The 16047-nt window shown below is 39.2% G+C and overlaps 1 protein-coding gene across 3 annotated transcripts; it reads right to left on the bottom strand.

Annotated features, from left to right (window-relative positions):
* Window positions 1-312: 312 nt before the first annotated feature.
* Window positions 313-15749, bottom strand: malt1 (MALT paracaspase 1). 3 transcript variants are annotated; one of them, XM_044329636.1, is made up of 18 exons: window positions 15067-15749; window positions 14812-14930; window positions 14153-14319; window positions 13333-13454; window positions 9960-10107; window positions 9556-9734; window positions 9299-9395; window positions 9140-9187; window positions 8287-8310; window positions 8137-8181; window positions 5442-5645; window positions 5158-5335; window positions 4550-4621; window positions 4332-4459; window positions 3188-3331; window positions 1600-1757; window positions 1342-1467; window positions 313-1024 (listed from the first exon to the last, which is right to left on the bottom strand). In XM_044329636.1, exons 3-18 carry the CDS (start codon window positions 14307-14309, stop codon window positions 536-538), a joined length of 2319 nt encoding a protein of 772 aa, XP_044185571.1. In that variant the 5' UTR covers window positions 14310-14319; window positions 14812-14930; window positions 15067-15749; the 3' UTR covers window positions 313-535. The 3 variants fall into 3 exon arrangements, with proteins under 3 accessions (XP_044185571.1, XP_044185557.1, XP_044185565.1); XM_044329622.1 differs by lacking the exon at window positions 15067-15749 and having other exon boundaries at window positions 14812-15060; XM_044329630.1 differs by lacking the exons at window positions 9140-9187; window positions 15067-15749 and having other exon boundaries at window positions 14812-15060.
* Window positions 15750-16047: the final 298 nt, after the last annotated feature.

Raw genomic sequence — 16047 nt, 5'->3', positions numbered from 1 at the left:
TTCATGTAGGTTTTTGCTAAAATCAACATTTGTCCATTATGAGACATTATTATGAGCTTCCTGAATACTGCTGCAGGTCTGATGGTGCTGACTGAAACTCCAAAAAAAAAAAAGTATTAAATAGCTTCTTGTAGAACAGTCCTCTGTCACTTGTAGTTTATAGATGTATAACATCTCTCAACACATTTTATAACTAACATTACTGCCCGCGAGGCCTTTAAGAGCTGCTTAAACACAGCCTGTTAACTTTTCTGTTTGGTAAGAATCTTGAGAATCGTCGGTAAATTTGACAAATAAACAACAAATATCACAAATGGTGCAAATACATCAGTTTACTAACATTTTTTCTAAAAATCTATTTACAAAACTCTTTCAACTTTAAGTAAAAAGTCAATTTACAGCTTATTGAGACAAATAATGCTTGTAACCTCAGGAATTAACTTTCTAAAAGAATCATATTAGTAACAGAAAGAGCAGCAGAATTTCAGATACAACAAAAGGCACATTTAATGCTCAGTGACTTCCAGTAACTGTTTCACTGCTGCTGAAACTGCAGACTGTTGATGAACACATTCTGCAGCTCATTGATGTCTTCACTGGCCTCTATAGGGATGCTGTGCCTGCCCGGCGAGGTCGAAAGCCCCCCAGCCGAGTCGTACATCGGCCCATAATGGCTGATGGTGTCGTAGTAGGACTCCCCGCGGCCTCCAACTGCACCCTGCGGACGATCGTAGACGTCCAGGCAGTGATGCTGCGGGGACAGGCGGTTGTAGTCTTGAGTCGGCTGCTGCCCGTAATGGAGGTGGAGGTGGTGTTCGGGCCCCGGGCTGTGACAGGGGCTGTGTGACGGGCTGTGGGGCATCATGCACGTCTGCAGGCAGCTGTTCCGCCGCATGGCTCGGTGCAGGTCAAGCCGGGCGATCAGCGGCTTGCCGATGCTGATGCTTTTGGTCCAGTGGACGGTGTCGTCGTCATCCATGGCTGTGAAGGTGCCCTGAAGGCACACAGTGAAGACCAGCTCCTCCTGTTGCAGGTGGGGAGGAAGGAAAAGGTTTAATGTCGGGTGAGGGGAGAATAAACTTCTGCTTCTCTCAAACTGAATTTTTACCAAATACATCCTATGAAAGACAAAGGATCACTCTTAAACCTTGTTGCCGTGGGAGTAAATCGCTTCATAAATGTGTCTTATTCTTCACACTCAGTAAATAACTTATTTTACTTTGATAATATGAGTCCTGGATAAAAACAAGGCTGTTATTCTGTTTTCTGGAGATATTATTTAGGCGTTCAGGTGGTTTTATGTCAAAATTCTTTGTGTGAAAGTGAATGTGAGTATTTTACCTTGAGCTTCTGCAGGGAGCTGAGTCTAGTGTAGAGGCAGTGCTGCGGCAGGCTGCTGGACAGAAGGTAGATCCCCGTCTCTTCTGGAGTCTCTCTGTTCATCTCTTTGGGATCCACATCGAGGTCCTGCAGGAGGAAGAGTACACACAAAGACATAAATGCACACACACACGCTCACTGTCAAAATAATTCACACTTCCCACTAAATTATTTTATGATCAATCATTGTTGTCGTAGCGTTAACGACGGTGCACTGACCTGTGAGAAGTCGGTGACGTGAGCCTGGCAGAACAACATGTCCGCAGGCTTCTTCACGATGTGCGTGTAAATGACGAGCACGTTGGAGAACTCTGCCGCGAAGCCCAACTTGATCTGAGCTCCGCAGTCGAAGTCGAGACACATACTCTCAGGAAGCTCTGAAATGATTTTAACGGTTAATAAACATGACACCAGATCACACGATAAAGATAGAATTTAGCATTTATAACACACTTTAACAAAGTTAAAGTGAGACATTTTTAAAGTGTTTATTAATGTACAGTATTTGTCATCAATTATAACTAACTATGAAGACATTTTATATTATGACAACTGTTTTACTATATTGTCATTCATTGTTTATTATATAACAACCTCCTGCACACAAGAGGAGTTAAACTACATTATAGTGTGTTATTAACGATTTATTAAAGGTTTGCTTAAATGCTAAATAGTGTTACAGAGACACTTATTCAACTGAGGATCTTTTACTAGCTGAAATTTGTTTTAATTAGTGTGTCTGTTTTTAGGTCTGTCTCGCAAAAGATATCTTGATTTCCTTCACACATAAAGTTTAAACCTGCAGAACTCTTACATATAAATGAACATCTGTTACATTCAAGCCATGGCCGAATGAGTTCACACAATGCTAATTAAGCCTATCACCGCCAGATAAATCTCTCTGTATTTCACAGTATACAGAGTTTTCAATCAGGTGTTGGGTTTGACGTTCCCGCGCTGGCCACTGGATGAACAGAGACCTCCACCAGCTGAACCAGCTAAATTCCAGTTAGCTCTCTGCTAACTTGAATGAGGATAAAATAATTTAATCATGCAGCTCTTCTAGAATTTCCAAATGTTATTGGACTGTTATTCAAAGTGACGGTTTTTGTAATTACTCTCACTGCCAGAAGGGGGAGATAAAAATCCTGCGCTCCGGCTTTAACTAACTGACTAGCTAGCTATACGTTATACATTCCCACATTTCTCATTATTGTTATGAACAATCGAGCGAAACTGAAAAATGTGAGTCAAAAAGCAAAAAAGAAGAGTTCGTAAAGCAACATACTGAACTAAAAAGGAAAAAGAAAATATTTTCTGAACAATCTGATTGATCTTTAGACACGGTTTTGTTAATTTCTGGACTAGCAGTGTTACAGAGTACATTTACCAAAGGTTTCAGGAGATTTACTATCCTGTTAGAGGAATCACAACAAATCTACCAGAAGTAATGTCATCTTCTTCCCTTCCATTTTATTTGTGTTTCATTAGCAAATATTTATTAGCTTATGAAAAAGGAAGAAGTGATAATGTTATCATCGGGTGACTGTTGCTCTTCCACCGTGCTGCATAGTAACTAACAACAGAGCAGCCAACAACAGTGTGTTTGCGCTGGGAAGCCCCGGTGTGTGTGTGTGTGTGTGTGTAAGTGTGTATAATGTCAGAAAGCACCATGCGCTTAGTCAACGTTAACAAGAGTCAACATTTGCCTAAGCGTGCAGTAAGCAAATGGGGGTTTTACAGTGCCGTGATAACACATGATAAACAAATTTTAAAAACTATAATAAGCTTTATGGTCAAAACTCACCGTGAGCCTTCGCCCACTGGCGGCTGTGAGCGTGATCGGCGCCGTCGCCGGGCAGAATGGGGTCGGTCAGAGCTCTCCTCTCTGACAGACTGCTGCGGATCTCCAGAGCTTGTTTCCCCTTTGTGGCATCAAACTGACCCATGTCTGCACGCAAAAGTTATAATTCACATCAGCCAACAAAGTGAGCAGATACAATTTTGACATCAGCGTGTTTACGTGCACTTAAGTAACCAGATTACTCAGAGAAACCAGGTTACGTGGGTAATCAAGGAACACATTTACATACACCGAGAAAAAGACAGACAGGCAGAAGCTGTAGGAGCTTTCCCTCACAATGAGAAAGTGTCTGACTCAAATGTTCAAAGGTGGAAAGCGACTTATTTAGATTTCTATATTCTACTTTGTTTTAGTCGGAATTATTTAAAACACGAGGACGCATCACTCTGAGTAATAATCTCTCCTTTCATCCAGCGGCTCCGCTGTTCTTTCCGTGTCTGCGGTCTATTTTTATGCACATGTGTGCTTGTAAAAAGCCGATTACAAACCTGGTTATGTGTATACATGGCAGAGAAATCAGCGTTCTCCAGGAGAAATCTACCTGTCAAAATCAGGTTTCTCTAATCCTCTACCCCGATTACAGAAACCAGGTCTGGAGAAAGCCGAGTGTAACCTGGTTACTTGAGTGCATGTGCAGCTACATTTAGTTAACTTCATATGTCCATTAAAAAAATAAACTGAAGCGCTTACAGTAACTTTAAAACAATCTAATTTCATAACAAATACAAAACAAACAAACATTACTATGTGGTCTTTTAATTCTTTATAATTAATTATCTCCTCAAAATTCAATGCGGAAGTGACTTAAACCTGAATTCTCTCTCATGGCCATCAGGGGGCGAGACCACTGGCTCCAAAAACAAGTCTGATTGTATAGAAGTCTGTGAGAAAATGACCCAACTTCTCACTTGATTTATTCTCTCGGTACACGGTTTCCTAATGACTTTATGGTCTCACACTAAATGCTTTACTGTCTGATATATTTCACCTTAAATTGCAATGACACTGTGTCCAGACTGAATTAGCACCTCTTAGCATATGTTTCCTTTCTATTACTTAACATATTGTGTTCCTGTTCCTCTCTTACCCTCAGCGACTCGGTCCAGCACCACGGTGATCTTCTCATCATCAAGCAGTCGCTTCTTCAAAAACTTGACAAACACACCATTGGTGAAGCCACTGGAGCTCAGCTCAAAGGCCTCGGCGTCTTGGCATCTGACACATGAGACAAAAAATAAAACTTTTTATATTCTTGTGAAAAAGAAAAAAAAATTTTTTAAATGATAGTTGATGTTTCAGACTTACGTAGCGTATCCAAAGACAATGTTGGCTGTGACCCTCAAGACAATGTTTGGAGCACTGTCATCATGAATATTCCTGGAAAATGAATAAATCCATTAAACTCTTTAGATGCAAACTGAGGCAATAAGTACCTAACAGCTCTACACTGGAGGGAAAGTCAACTTGGAGTCTTGGAGAACTCCCGCAGTCTTGAGCTCAAAGTTTTTAGAGCATAGGGACATAAATTGAAATTCCCCATGAAAAATGATTCCAGCTGCATTTTTACCCTTGTGCTTTTCTGTTAGATGATCATTGTAGTAGGAGTCGCAGTTATATATCTGGGAGCCTTACACTGCCTACTCATGGTTGCTTTTGTTGTTGCTCATGTTGGTGATTTACAAGCACTGGTTCTCTAAATTTTTGGTTTGTGACCACTTAAAATAAAGCTAAATCTGCTTGTGACCCTTCGTCGCAGGTGTCAGAAGTCTATGAGTTGAGCATTTTCACCTGTAAACTTCTCAGATATTCTACATTTTCACCAACATGCATTTTAAACCTTTCTATATAGAAGTATCGGTTAGATCCCTGTTATCAAATGTGACAAAGTACCTTTATTTGACTCTAGGACTCACCTCTTCCTGCACATGTCCAGCAGAAACACATTGAGACCCGTCTCCTTCTCCTGCATCAGTTTAAGGATGCTCTGCACACATAAACAGTTGGCTGACCGGTACGGGTTTGGTGCATCTACTGGCACCATGAAACTGTTACCATAGTTTTCGTATCCATGACCAGCATAGTACAGAAGACCTAAAGAGGGAAGTGTACATTTCAATGGTTCATTCAGCTTACCGTCAGTTTCGCTCTAAAAGACTATCACCTAAAACATACATAATGTTTTGTAATCCAAACATACCATAAACGCCTTTGTGAAGCAGCAACAGGAACTCGTCAACAGCGTTTCTCATCTCCGACTCTGTGAGGTCCAGCAGAGAAACCACCTTGAAGTTCAGCTGCCGCAGGAGGTTGGTGAGGTCGTACACATCCACCATGGGAGCTTTGAGCTGCGGGTGGTTCTTGTAGGACAGATTGCCAATCAGCAAGGCCACTTTGTCAGTCGCTGTGACGGGACGGGAGAGAGGGAGAAAGTCACACTGGGTTAAATTCAACCCATACATGAAAACATGCATCAAGGGAACATCTCTTGGAACTGAAAAGTGAACCAGGCATGAAAAATAGCTATCAAGATGTAGTACTGTCAACAGCAACATCTACAAATTCAAGTGAGGAATGTCCTTTATAAGTAATGTGATGTATACTTTGAAGTTTTCCCAAACGTACATATATCAGAATGAATAAGAAAGGTTCGCTAAAAAGCCACCCAGATACCACATTTAGATTTTTTGGGCTGTTCAAAAAAATTCAGCTGTCTTTCTAATAAAGACTAATGAGAATTTTCATTATCAATTAACCTGTTAATTATTTTCTCGATTGATCAATTAGTTGTTTGGTCCATAAAATGTAAGAAAATGGTAGAAATGTCCATCACTGTTTTCCAAAGGCCAAGTAACGTCCTCAAATGTCTTGTTTTGTCCTGACCAACAGTCCACAACCCAAAGATTTTCAGTTTACTGTAATAGAAGACTAAAGAAACCAAAAGCTTATAGTTAGGGCCAACCAGGCTCGCCTTGGATCAGCCCTTAGTTATGCTGCTATAGGCCTAGACTGCTGGGGGACTTCCCATGATGCACTGAGCTCCTCTCTCCTCCTCCTCCTCTCCATCTGTATGCATTCATGGAACATCAATGCATGTTACTAACTTTGCTTCTTCCCCGGAGTTTTTTTTTGTGCTTTCTCATCTCACAGGAAACCCTGGGTTCTGGGCCAAGCCTTCGCGGTCCTTCACAGTCCTGTTGGCATCCTTCCCTGGCTGCTGCTGTGTCATTGTCATTATTGTTATGATTGTTGTTATTCTGTCCCCCCTCCCCCTTTCCCTCTTTCTTTCTCTCTCTCAACCCAACCGGTCAAAGCAGATGGCCTCCCACCAAGAGCCGGGTTCTGCTTGAGGTTTCTACCCGTTAAAGGGGACTTTTTCCTTACCGCTGTCGCCAAGTGCTTGCTCATGGGGGAATTGTTGGGTCTCTGTAAATTAAAGAGTACGGTCTTGACCTGCTCTATGTGAAAAATGCCTTGAGATGACTTTTGTTGTGATTTGGCGCTATATAAATAAAAATTGATTGATTGAAAATATTACATTTGAGGAGCTGGAATCAGAGAATTTGGACATTTTCCTCTTAGAAATTACTCAAACTTATTAATCGATTATCAAAATATTAACAGTAATTCTGCAGTTGGCGACTTATCAATGAATCGTTGCAGCTCTAATCTAATAAAACCTGTTAAAGACAGTTCAGACAGTTCAGTTCATGAGAAAAACTGTTGCTAGAACAGATTAACAGATACGGATTATAATACGAGACAGTTGCCCCTTGTCATTTTAAAAGGGAAACTCCACTGATATTGCACATCAAAGTCTGTTTACAGGTCTTGGGGAGAACCAACTCTTTTGTGGCTGTGTGAAGTCTGACATGAATAAAGAATACAAGTTTGAAAATGAACAAACTCTGGGGGTGTGGAGCTGGAGGGAAATGGGGTTTATCAGACGTCTGTAGCCCACTCCTCATCTCCGCAAATTAGCCGCTACTAGCATAACATACCCAAATCTGTGCGGTCGAAAGAATAGAACGGAGTTGCACTGTGGGTGATGTAGGTCCCGGGTTTTGACGAGGAAGAGGAATGCGTGGAATGAAAACAGATGATATCTCTGGTTCTGCTGCATCATTTTAGACCTCTTTGTTTGTTTAAACACATTGTGAGTCTGACAGTAGGTGGAGTTTCCACTGGGGATCATTATTGGTGAGGAATTAACATGTGAACACAATCTTTAAGCGTTTTTGTTACTCTAGATTTTTCATCTTTCTCTATCGATCCACCTCAGTGTTGCTCATCGATTCTAGTCTAGTTTCATTTGTGTTGTTTGTCTTTTGTGTTATGTTTGTTCTGCTTTTATAATGTCCTACTTTTTATGCCGTATATACATTTTATAAAATTACAACAAAAAATCCCTCAAGGAACAACAAAAACCTGGAAAGAATTGAACTTAAGACACATTTGCAAACCTTCTGATTGATGATGATGAGTAAACTAAGGCAGTTGGTCATTTTGTGTTGAATACCAAACACAATGACATTAATATTAGCCGTTTGATTTCATGTCATACATCAACCCTGCAACATAAACCAACTTTTGCAATGTTCTGTTTTTTTCTGACTGAATTACGCCATAATGTAATATTTTGTCCACATGCGAAGCTACTGACATCACATGTTACAGAAAGTGCTACAAGTTTCACATCCGTCTTTTGGTGTCAAGATGGGAACTGATATCTGATTGGTGCGATCGGTTTTAATATGAGACTGAACAGTAACAGTTCATATATAGAGGAACTGTACATCTGTCATATCAATCATTAAAAGAAGTGACAAAAACATACATTAGAGAACAGGTTGAATGATTTGCTCACATAAAGAAATGTGTTGTAAGAAACTTACCATAAAGTTGGTCTGGGATACTATTTAAGAAGAAGTCACCAGAACCTAAAATTCAAATGTCACAGCGAAAACATCACAAAGGATCATACAGCAAGTGTAAATATGAATTCAAGAGCATGTATAAAACACCTGATAAGTACAATTACTCACCCCCTCCAATGGCGTAAACGTCATCTAGGAATAAAAAAATACAAACACATCACTATCATATTACCTGTTTACCTAGAAATAGATTCTAACTGATTAGTGGAAAAGGGGGAGGGTCAGCCTTACTGTGATTGTAGAAGAGCAATTAATTCTAATTTTCAAGCATTTAAGTCAGTTAATAAAAGTTAGTTTTAAAGGAAAAGACTGGATTTATTCTAAATTTGTCGTATTGCAAACAAACTCCATGAAAAGACCAAAACCAACAATATGTTTTACTATAACTTTCCAACTTCCCCAACCTGTCAGTGGCACTCAACCATGAACCTGTTTGTTCCTCCTAAAAATGTAAATCTTTAAAAAGTTTCATTTTTATCAAAAGCTAATTTCCTAAAACAGCTCAACACTGTAGTTTTTAGCACTACAACTATAGTTTTGTTTGTGGCAATGAAGGAACATGTCCCTAGTGTAATGATGCGGCTCGCTGGTGTGTTTTTTTTAATAAAAAAACACACCAGCGAGCCGTTGGTGTGTAGATCTATGGCAAAGAGGAATTAGTTAAATCAGGCTTTGGCTATGTAGACGATATTTGTTAGCAAGAGCAACTCATTGTAGGTTTTGGTTAATGGGATTTATTGACAATTAGACAAATATAGAATTAATTCAAAATGATATTCATGCATGTGAAGCCAGGATCTTAAACCCTGTGAGTTTTGTGCTGGTTAGTGTTTACATGATAATCTGATTTGTGACCCACATGCGGTTAGAGGAACAATTTAAGGGTTGCATGCAGTTAATGCCAACTAATTTTTGTGTTATTGCCTTTTAATAAACCATGCATCCGCCCTTCCAACTCTACCTTCAGAGCACTCCATTGCCCCTGAAAACTGGACAGATATCCTTGGTGCTTTCAGTTAAGAACAGAGGCAAACAGTCACTTGGACATTAATGACAGTGGAGCCGGATTTACTGGACTGTAAATGCAAGAATTAAGACTTGTAATGAAGTTGTGACATACCTATCACAATGTCAACTTCATTGGTCCACATTCTCTCAGTGCTGCTGTTGATTTCACAGCGATACCTGCCGTGATGATCCTGCATCACGTGAGGAATCTGAAATGCGAGAACAATAATATATATAACTATTAACGATTTAATGCACTGCAAAGTTAAACTCTATTGTCTTGTAACCAATTAGCCACCAGTTTGTGCCTTGTGATGTTTGACAACTACAAACTTAAATCAGAAAACCTCTCTAACAACCACTCCTCACCGTGAATTTCCTCTTTGTGGCGCCGGGGATTGGGACTCCATTTCTATGCCACTGGTAGCGAGGAACCGGTCGTCCCACTGCTCCACACTCCAGCTGCAGGGTTTGCCCAACATGTAGCCGCTGGGACTGAGGCTGGATCACCACCTTCAGCCGACCCTCTAAGGAATGATAACTCTGTCCTGATGGTGGTTGGAGAGGCGACATCATTCAAAGATTATCAACTTCATCTAGCAGAGGTGAAATTCCCACAGGAGTCACTTATTCTGAAGAAATAAACATATCCTCTCCTGCAGTTTATGCAGGCACCTCTAAAATATTTAAAATAACATAAGTGGTTCAAATAATTAGAGAAAAAAATACCAACAAATGCACATAGATGACACCTATGTGCTGGAGCGTCTCACCGTACGACATGGCGACATTCAGGACGTCCACCTGAGCCCACTGGCTGAATTCAAAAATGTCTCCGCAGTTGACCCTGCAGATGTAAAAGCCAGCGTCCTTCAGATGGACCGGACTTATCACCAGCTCAGGAGAGAAGCTGTTTGGCACCTAGAGTTGACGAATTTAAATAGACATTTATCAATACTGTATAAAAATCACAGAGCGGAATAGAAACATTATTTCTAACCTCTGGAGCAAATCTGCATCTTCAAATCTATTTTTCATTTTAAGGTCTAATGTCTCACAAAAGGGACGGCAGGGTGTTAGTGTCCAAGCATGATTGTCTAAAGGCTTTTCCAAGCTACCAAAAACATAATTCAGGGAAAAGCAATCAAAATATGTAATTTATGTACATTAAAAGGTCAAATTTAAAGATACAGAATGATAGAAAAACTATGCACCATTCCTCAAAAACCCATGGAGGTCAAAGTCTAGTTTTAGGTAAATAAAAAGTTGAAGCATGTTGTGATGTGTTGTCATCTGGGGAGTTTGTATGGTCTCTAATCGGTGTCTCTCCCCTGCAGCTGACTAATTTCTGTAACATCAGTGCACCTGGTCTCGCTGCACTGATGTAGTCCCTCTCAGGCTCTCGGCTGCGCCTGTTAGTTTTGGTTATGCTGATTTACTTCTTGGCTTTGTTTTCATGCGTTTTATAACACTTACACACTCAAATTCTTCACTCATGCATGACATACACTGCTGATACCACTGATATCCACACCCGATACTTCAGTGGGTGGTGGTGGTGTGCTTGAGTGCATTATATTGAAAAGTATGTATGTTAATGGGATGGACAAAATATTAGGAACACTTTTCAGTTCGATGCACTTCAGTTGTTTTATTGGATTACGTGAGACTGCACAGGTGTTCCTAATAAAGTGGGCCACTAGCTATGGAGAAAACTGGTTTTAGATGTTATTGGAAACATTGAGTAGCTTGACAGTGTGATGTGAGTATTGTGCAATTTTGGGAATGTTTAGAGCCTGTTTAGAGTCCGTGTGTAAGTTCAAATTTAGCCTAGCTATATTGTAAGTGTTTACTAAGTGGAGATTTACACATCACTAAATTAAAACTGGTTGCAACACATAAACTAATTCTTACATAGAGATTAGTTGATACTAAATATTTACACCTACTAACTGCCAGGTTTAACTGTTGTGTTCGCTAGCTGAGTGACCCAAATGACAACGTTAGCTTGCTAATATCTGACCTGTTTAGATTGAAGAGTAAAAAGAGGTAATATGGAATACAGTAGATATCTGCCCTGACACTTTACATTACGTTTCACAGAAAAAAAACACAATATACCTCAAATTACAAAATATTATGATATGATAAATATTAAACTAAATGATCAAATAAGGTCCCTTAGCGTAGCATAATCGAGTATTTCCCTCTGATTTCTCTGTACTGCATGAATACTACTGATTTTAAAACACATATAAAACCGTCATTTTTGGCAGTTAAGTTACATCTCTTGACGCTACAGTGACTTCCAATTTTTTTGGAAAAATATTGCTTCCAGTTTCTAATTGGGTGCTTCTGATTGGACACAGATGTTACCTAGCGACCGATATTCACATTATTAAAATGTTTAATAGTTAAGACATTTATTAGGTTTTAATGGTGCAAACTGATTTAGTAAATCAATAGTTTGAAACTAGCAAATAGTTACTAAGAACTTAAGAAAGACTTTACACACAAACTTAGTGACAGATTTATGAACAGCTGGTGCAACACAGTCCTGGAAAAACTGAACAGCATTTAACATATACAACACATTTTACACTGCAGTTAAATGCAGGTTCACATACAGGAAACATAAGATTTAATATTGATCTTTCTTACATTGAGGTTATTTTGGTTCCGCTCTGACTCTTCAGTGGAACACCTGAATGTTTAAAACGTGACGTGAAATATTTGCACAAGGTGATTTACTATGGAGCTGCTTTTAATGTCAACAGTATGGACTGATAAGGGAGCGATATAGAGGAGGTTCTCAATCCGAGGGAAAAAAGATCTGCCAAGAGAGGGGCTCGTGAGGTGATTTGTAGGGATTCACGATGATATCGGTATGTCAAAAGCTTTAAAATAATATCGGCATGGCCCCGAAATGAACATTTCTGACGATAAGATGATGTTTTAATTGTGACAATCTATTTGACTGTTTGTCAGAAAAACAAGATTCATGCCGGTGGATGTTATCACCATGGCGTGTTTTTAAAAAGCAGTGAAATGAAGGCACTCTGAGGATTTTTTTACTCCTGTGTTGTTTATGTGTTTAGCCAGCTGGCTTTGTGCTTCTGGTCACATGTTTGGGGATGCAGCTGCAAGGCAACGAGGAAAAGGGTTTCATGGATGAAGTCAAACTGCAAGATTAATCTATAAGGCTCATATTTCTCCCTGCTGGTCCTGCATAATGTCCTGAGAAAGATGTTTCTGTGTTAGTTTTGCTGCTAACTCCATGCTCAGTGTTATTGTTGTAAGTCAGTGATAGTCACGGTAGCTTTGCATTCGGTCCCTCTGAATGATATATTATTATATATGACACCATTAGAGTACAATATGTCTATTTATGTTCTTTCAGTTGGCTTTAATTGCTGCACAGTTATACAATGCACTTACTTTCACATCATCCCTGTGGACAGAGATTACATTTATTTCCTTGTTTTGCAACTTGTGAAATAGGTCAAACTTTCCCTGGTTGTGGCTATTGTTAGGATTGTGTGAGGTAGAGAATCATTCAAGCCTGTTGAAGTAGAATGAATGTTACAAGTTTCGTTTGAAAATGTTACATAAAAATAAATATGGCATGTTTTACACGTTACCTGAGTTGAAGCAGTTTTCTTATTTTGCCCTGTGAATGTGTACATTTTTGAAAAGCAATGTATTTTATGTCTGCATGTGCCAGAGGGCCATCAAAGAAAAAAAAAAAGTGCATATATTGGCATCGGCGATCCACCAAAATGTGTATATCTGCATATTGGATATCAGCAAAAATCCAATATTGTGCATCCCTAGTGATTTGTTTGAGCTTGTTAAAATATGTTTCTTATATAACAATGGATCATGTTTTTGGTGTTTATCCAAGCTTTTTTTATTAGTCAAGTATGTAAAACAGAGCCAGGAAATCATAGTAAGAGACCTTAAAACTCATAAAGCTACAAGAGGTCATCATGAGGCATCTGGGGGCAGGAATATCGAGAAGTGCTGATGAATACAATTTCAAACTCAAACCAGTAATTTGGCTCTTTAACTGCAGTTTGTTTTACTTGTAAAAATTCCCTTCAAGTCCTTTGCCAGTCTGAGTTTAATACATAGATCTTAACTCACCTCCTCCTTTGTCTTGAACCACTGGTATTGTACTGGAGATTTGCCCACAGCGTGGCAGCTGAGCCGCAGGTTGTGGCCAGATATAAGAGCCACCGACTGGGGCTGGATGAGGATCTGCAAGGCTGAACATTCAGGATGCTTTCACTTTGAATTCAAACTTTGTTGTACATTGTTACACCGATTTTTATATTAGGGATAGAACTAATAATTATTGTCAGAAAATAGTGAAAAATGCCCAAGGTGACGTGTACAAATGTCTTTTTTTGTCTGATCAGTTTAAAATCCAAAGATAATCACTTTATTGTAATTTATGACACAGAAAAGCTTCAAATCTTCACATTTGAGAAGCTGAAACCAGCAAATGTTTGGTATTTTCCATTTTACCTTAAAAAAAATTACTAAAATGATAAATCAATTACTGAAATAGTTGCTTATATATAGTTGTAGTTCTAGTTTATATACTTGTGGCAAAGACAAACAGTTTCTATGTAAAGCTGACATTTAATGCTACAAATAACATTCATCCAAGTAGGTTTAAAAGGGATTTTTTTGCCCCAGAAGTGTTTAAATGCAGTTTCACTGTTATACCGCCACGCCAAGAATAAAATTATGGAGCAAACACACTAATCATATGTTTCCTCTTTCAGAAACCCAAACTGATTGAAGCCTGCCGACAATGACAAGCTTAGATAGTGTCACGATGACTATAAACTTCCCTGACAATGTCACCCACGGTCTTGAAGTGAGTCATAAATTCCCTTTTAAAGCCCAAAACAGGCAGAACAATAGCCAACCTGGTCCGGGGGCAGTTTCACTGTACCTGATTGTTTCAGGCACTGCGTGGCCTCTGAATTGCCCAGAGTTTGGAGGTAGTCAAACAGGTGACCTGTGGTGCAGCCTCGCTCTCCCATCAGCCTCAGCAGCATGCGGCTCGGGCTGCCCTCCAGCTCCAGCACCTTCAGAGAGCACATCTCCATGTCGTCTGAGCTGGAGGACAATGCGGGATATTGACAGCGAGACATATTTCAAATATCAGAAGCCAAGTTTCATGGCCGAGTATGTTGACGCAAAGAATTTGACATCATGCTCAATATATTTATACAAATATACATACAGCTTAAGAAAGACAGGCAAACACGAACATATATAATACCAGTCAAGAGTTTGGATACACCTTCCCATTCACTTCAATGAGAAAGTGTGTCCAAACTTTACTGTACTGTAGTTATTATATACATAGATTATTATATTATTTTTTCTTACCTACCTAATTTGTGTGATAATAAGGTTATCTATATAGAATCACAGGTAAGCGTATTGCATTCTGTCACAGTAATATCACAGTAATACCGCAGTAAATACAAAATGACATAAAACAGTGTACAGTGTTGGTGCCAGAGACACTATAAGTTTGTTTAAACCACAACATTTCTGTGTATTTCTACAGTTTATCCTCTGAATCATTTCAACCGACTGTACCTGACTTTAAAACGTCTGTCACTGCCGACTATCTCTCCCAGTTTTCGCCATCCTTTATTGCTGGATTTGTCCAACAGCTCACAGAGCTTCTTTACAACCGGCTCCTTCAACAGGCTGATCTTCGTGGACCGGTCCAGAGAATCCGACATGGCAGCCACAGAGAAAAGTTTATCATCAACGTGTTCCTATCTAGTCTACTTCAAGACAAAAAAAAATCTACTTCCTGGAAGAAATGTTAAGCGTGATGTAGCACACCTACTGCACTGTCTTGGTTTTGGTTTTTCCCCCCGCGCAGCTGCGGACTGCTGCTGCCAAAGATTGTTTGTGCATCAAGATGAATCCCTGCAGTATAGATTTTTTTTGTAGTGCCAAAGGTGAAGTGGGTGATAATTTGCGGGTTGGCTAAAAGGCTTAATCCAGCCTTTAGGATTCAGAGTCTAAATTAATTTTTTACCAATAAAATGTGCCTATTGAGAATAATTACAGACTGTTCTGACCTGATATATGGGAAAATACGCCTAAATCTAAAAGAAAAGCAACTGTTCTTTCAGTGGCATATGCACTGGCAAGTGCCAGTTTTTACTTTCCATTATAACGTTACAGGAGGATAAAGACTTCTTGTAGGCAGTTGTAACATTGGCCAATCATTTCTGGTAAAGTTAAATGCTATGGTTAGCTTGGAATGGCTAGCATAGCGAGCAATAACGATTACCTGTCAAACTTGATTGAACCTGAACTCTGACCAACTAAACCTTAAAACAATGCAGTTAAATTGTATTTTCCAAGTATTTTATTGCTTTTCAGTAACTAACATTAGCTACTGTGTCCATTTAAATATGCAACAAAAAACTGGTTGACTGTTAATTGTTAATGCTAGCTAGCTAGCTGTCAGAAAAAAATGCCTAAAGTGATGTATTCAAATGGCTTCTTTAGTCTGATCAGCTTTTCAAAATCCAAAGATAATCTGTTTATTTTCATTTATGTCACAGAAAAGCTTCAAATCCTCACATTTGAGAAGCTGAAACTGGCAAATATTTGGCATTTTTCCTTAAAAAATGACTAAAACAATTAATTGATTAGCAGAATAGTTCTATCAATCGACTAATCTTTGCAGCTCTAGTTCATTTACTTGTATAAAAACTGCATTTTACTTGTATATATTTCTTTTCAGTAACTAACGTGTTAATTTAAATATGCAACAAACAACTGGTTGACCGTCGTTAATGCTAGCTAGCT

The sequence above is a fragment of the Thunnus albacares genome, chromosome 2, assembly GCF_914725855.1.
Source record: "Thunnus albacares chromosome 2, fThuAlb1.1, whole genome shotgun sequence".
Classification (NCBI taxonomy): domain Eukaryota; kingdom Metazoa; phylum Chordata; class Actinopteri; order Scombriformes; family Scombridae; genus Thunnus; species Thunnus albacares.
The sequence above is the reverse complement of the archived record's forward strand: the minus strand, read 5'-3'. Positions and strand labels throughout refer to the sequence as shown.

Coding starts and splice junctions, on each gene's coding strand:
- malt1 (XM_044329622.1), bottom strand. CDS start 14,960: ATGTCGGATTCTCTGGACCGGTCCACGAAGATCAGCCTGTTGAAGGAG. Junction 10,108..13,332: donor GGTTCAAGACAAAGGAGGAG/GTGAGTTAAGAT, acceptor CGTCAACTCTAG/GTGCCAAACAGCTTCTCTCC. Junction 8,311..9,139: donor GGCAATGGAGTGCTCTGAAG/GTAGAGTTGGAA, acceptor TTTTATTCCTAG/ATGACGTTTACGCCATTGGA.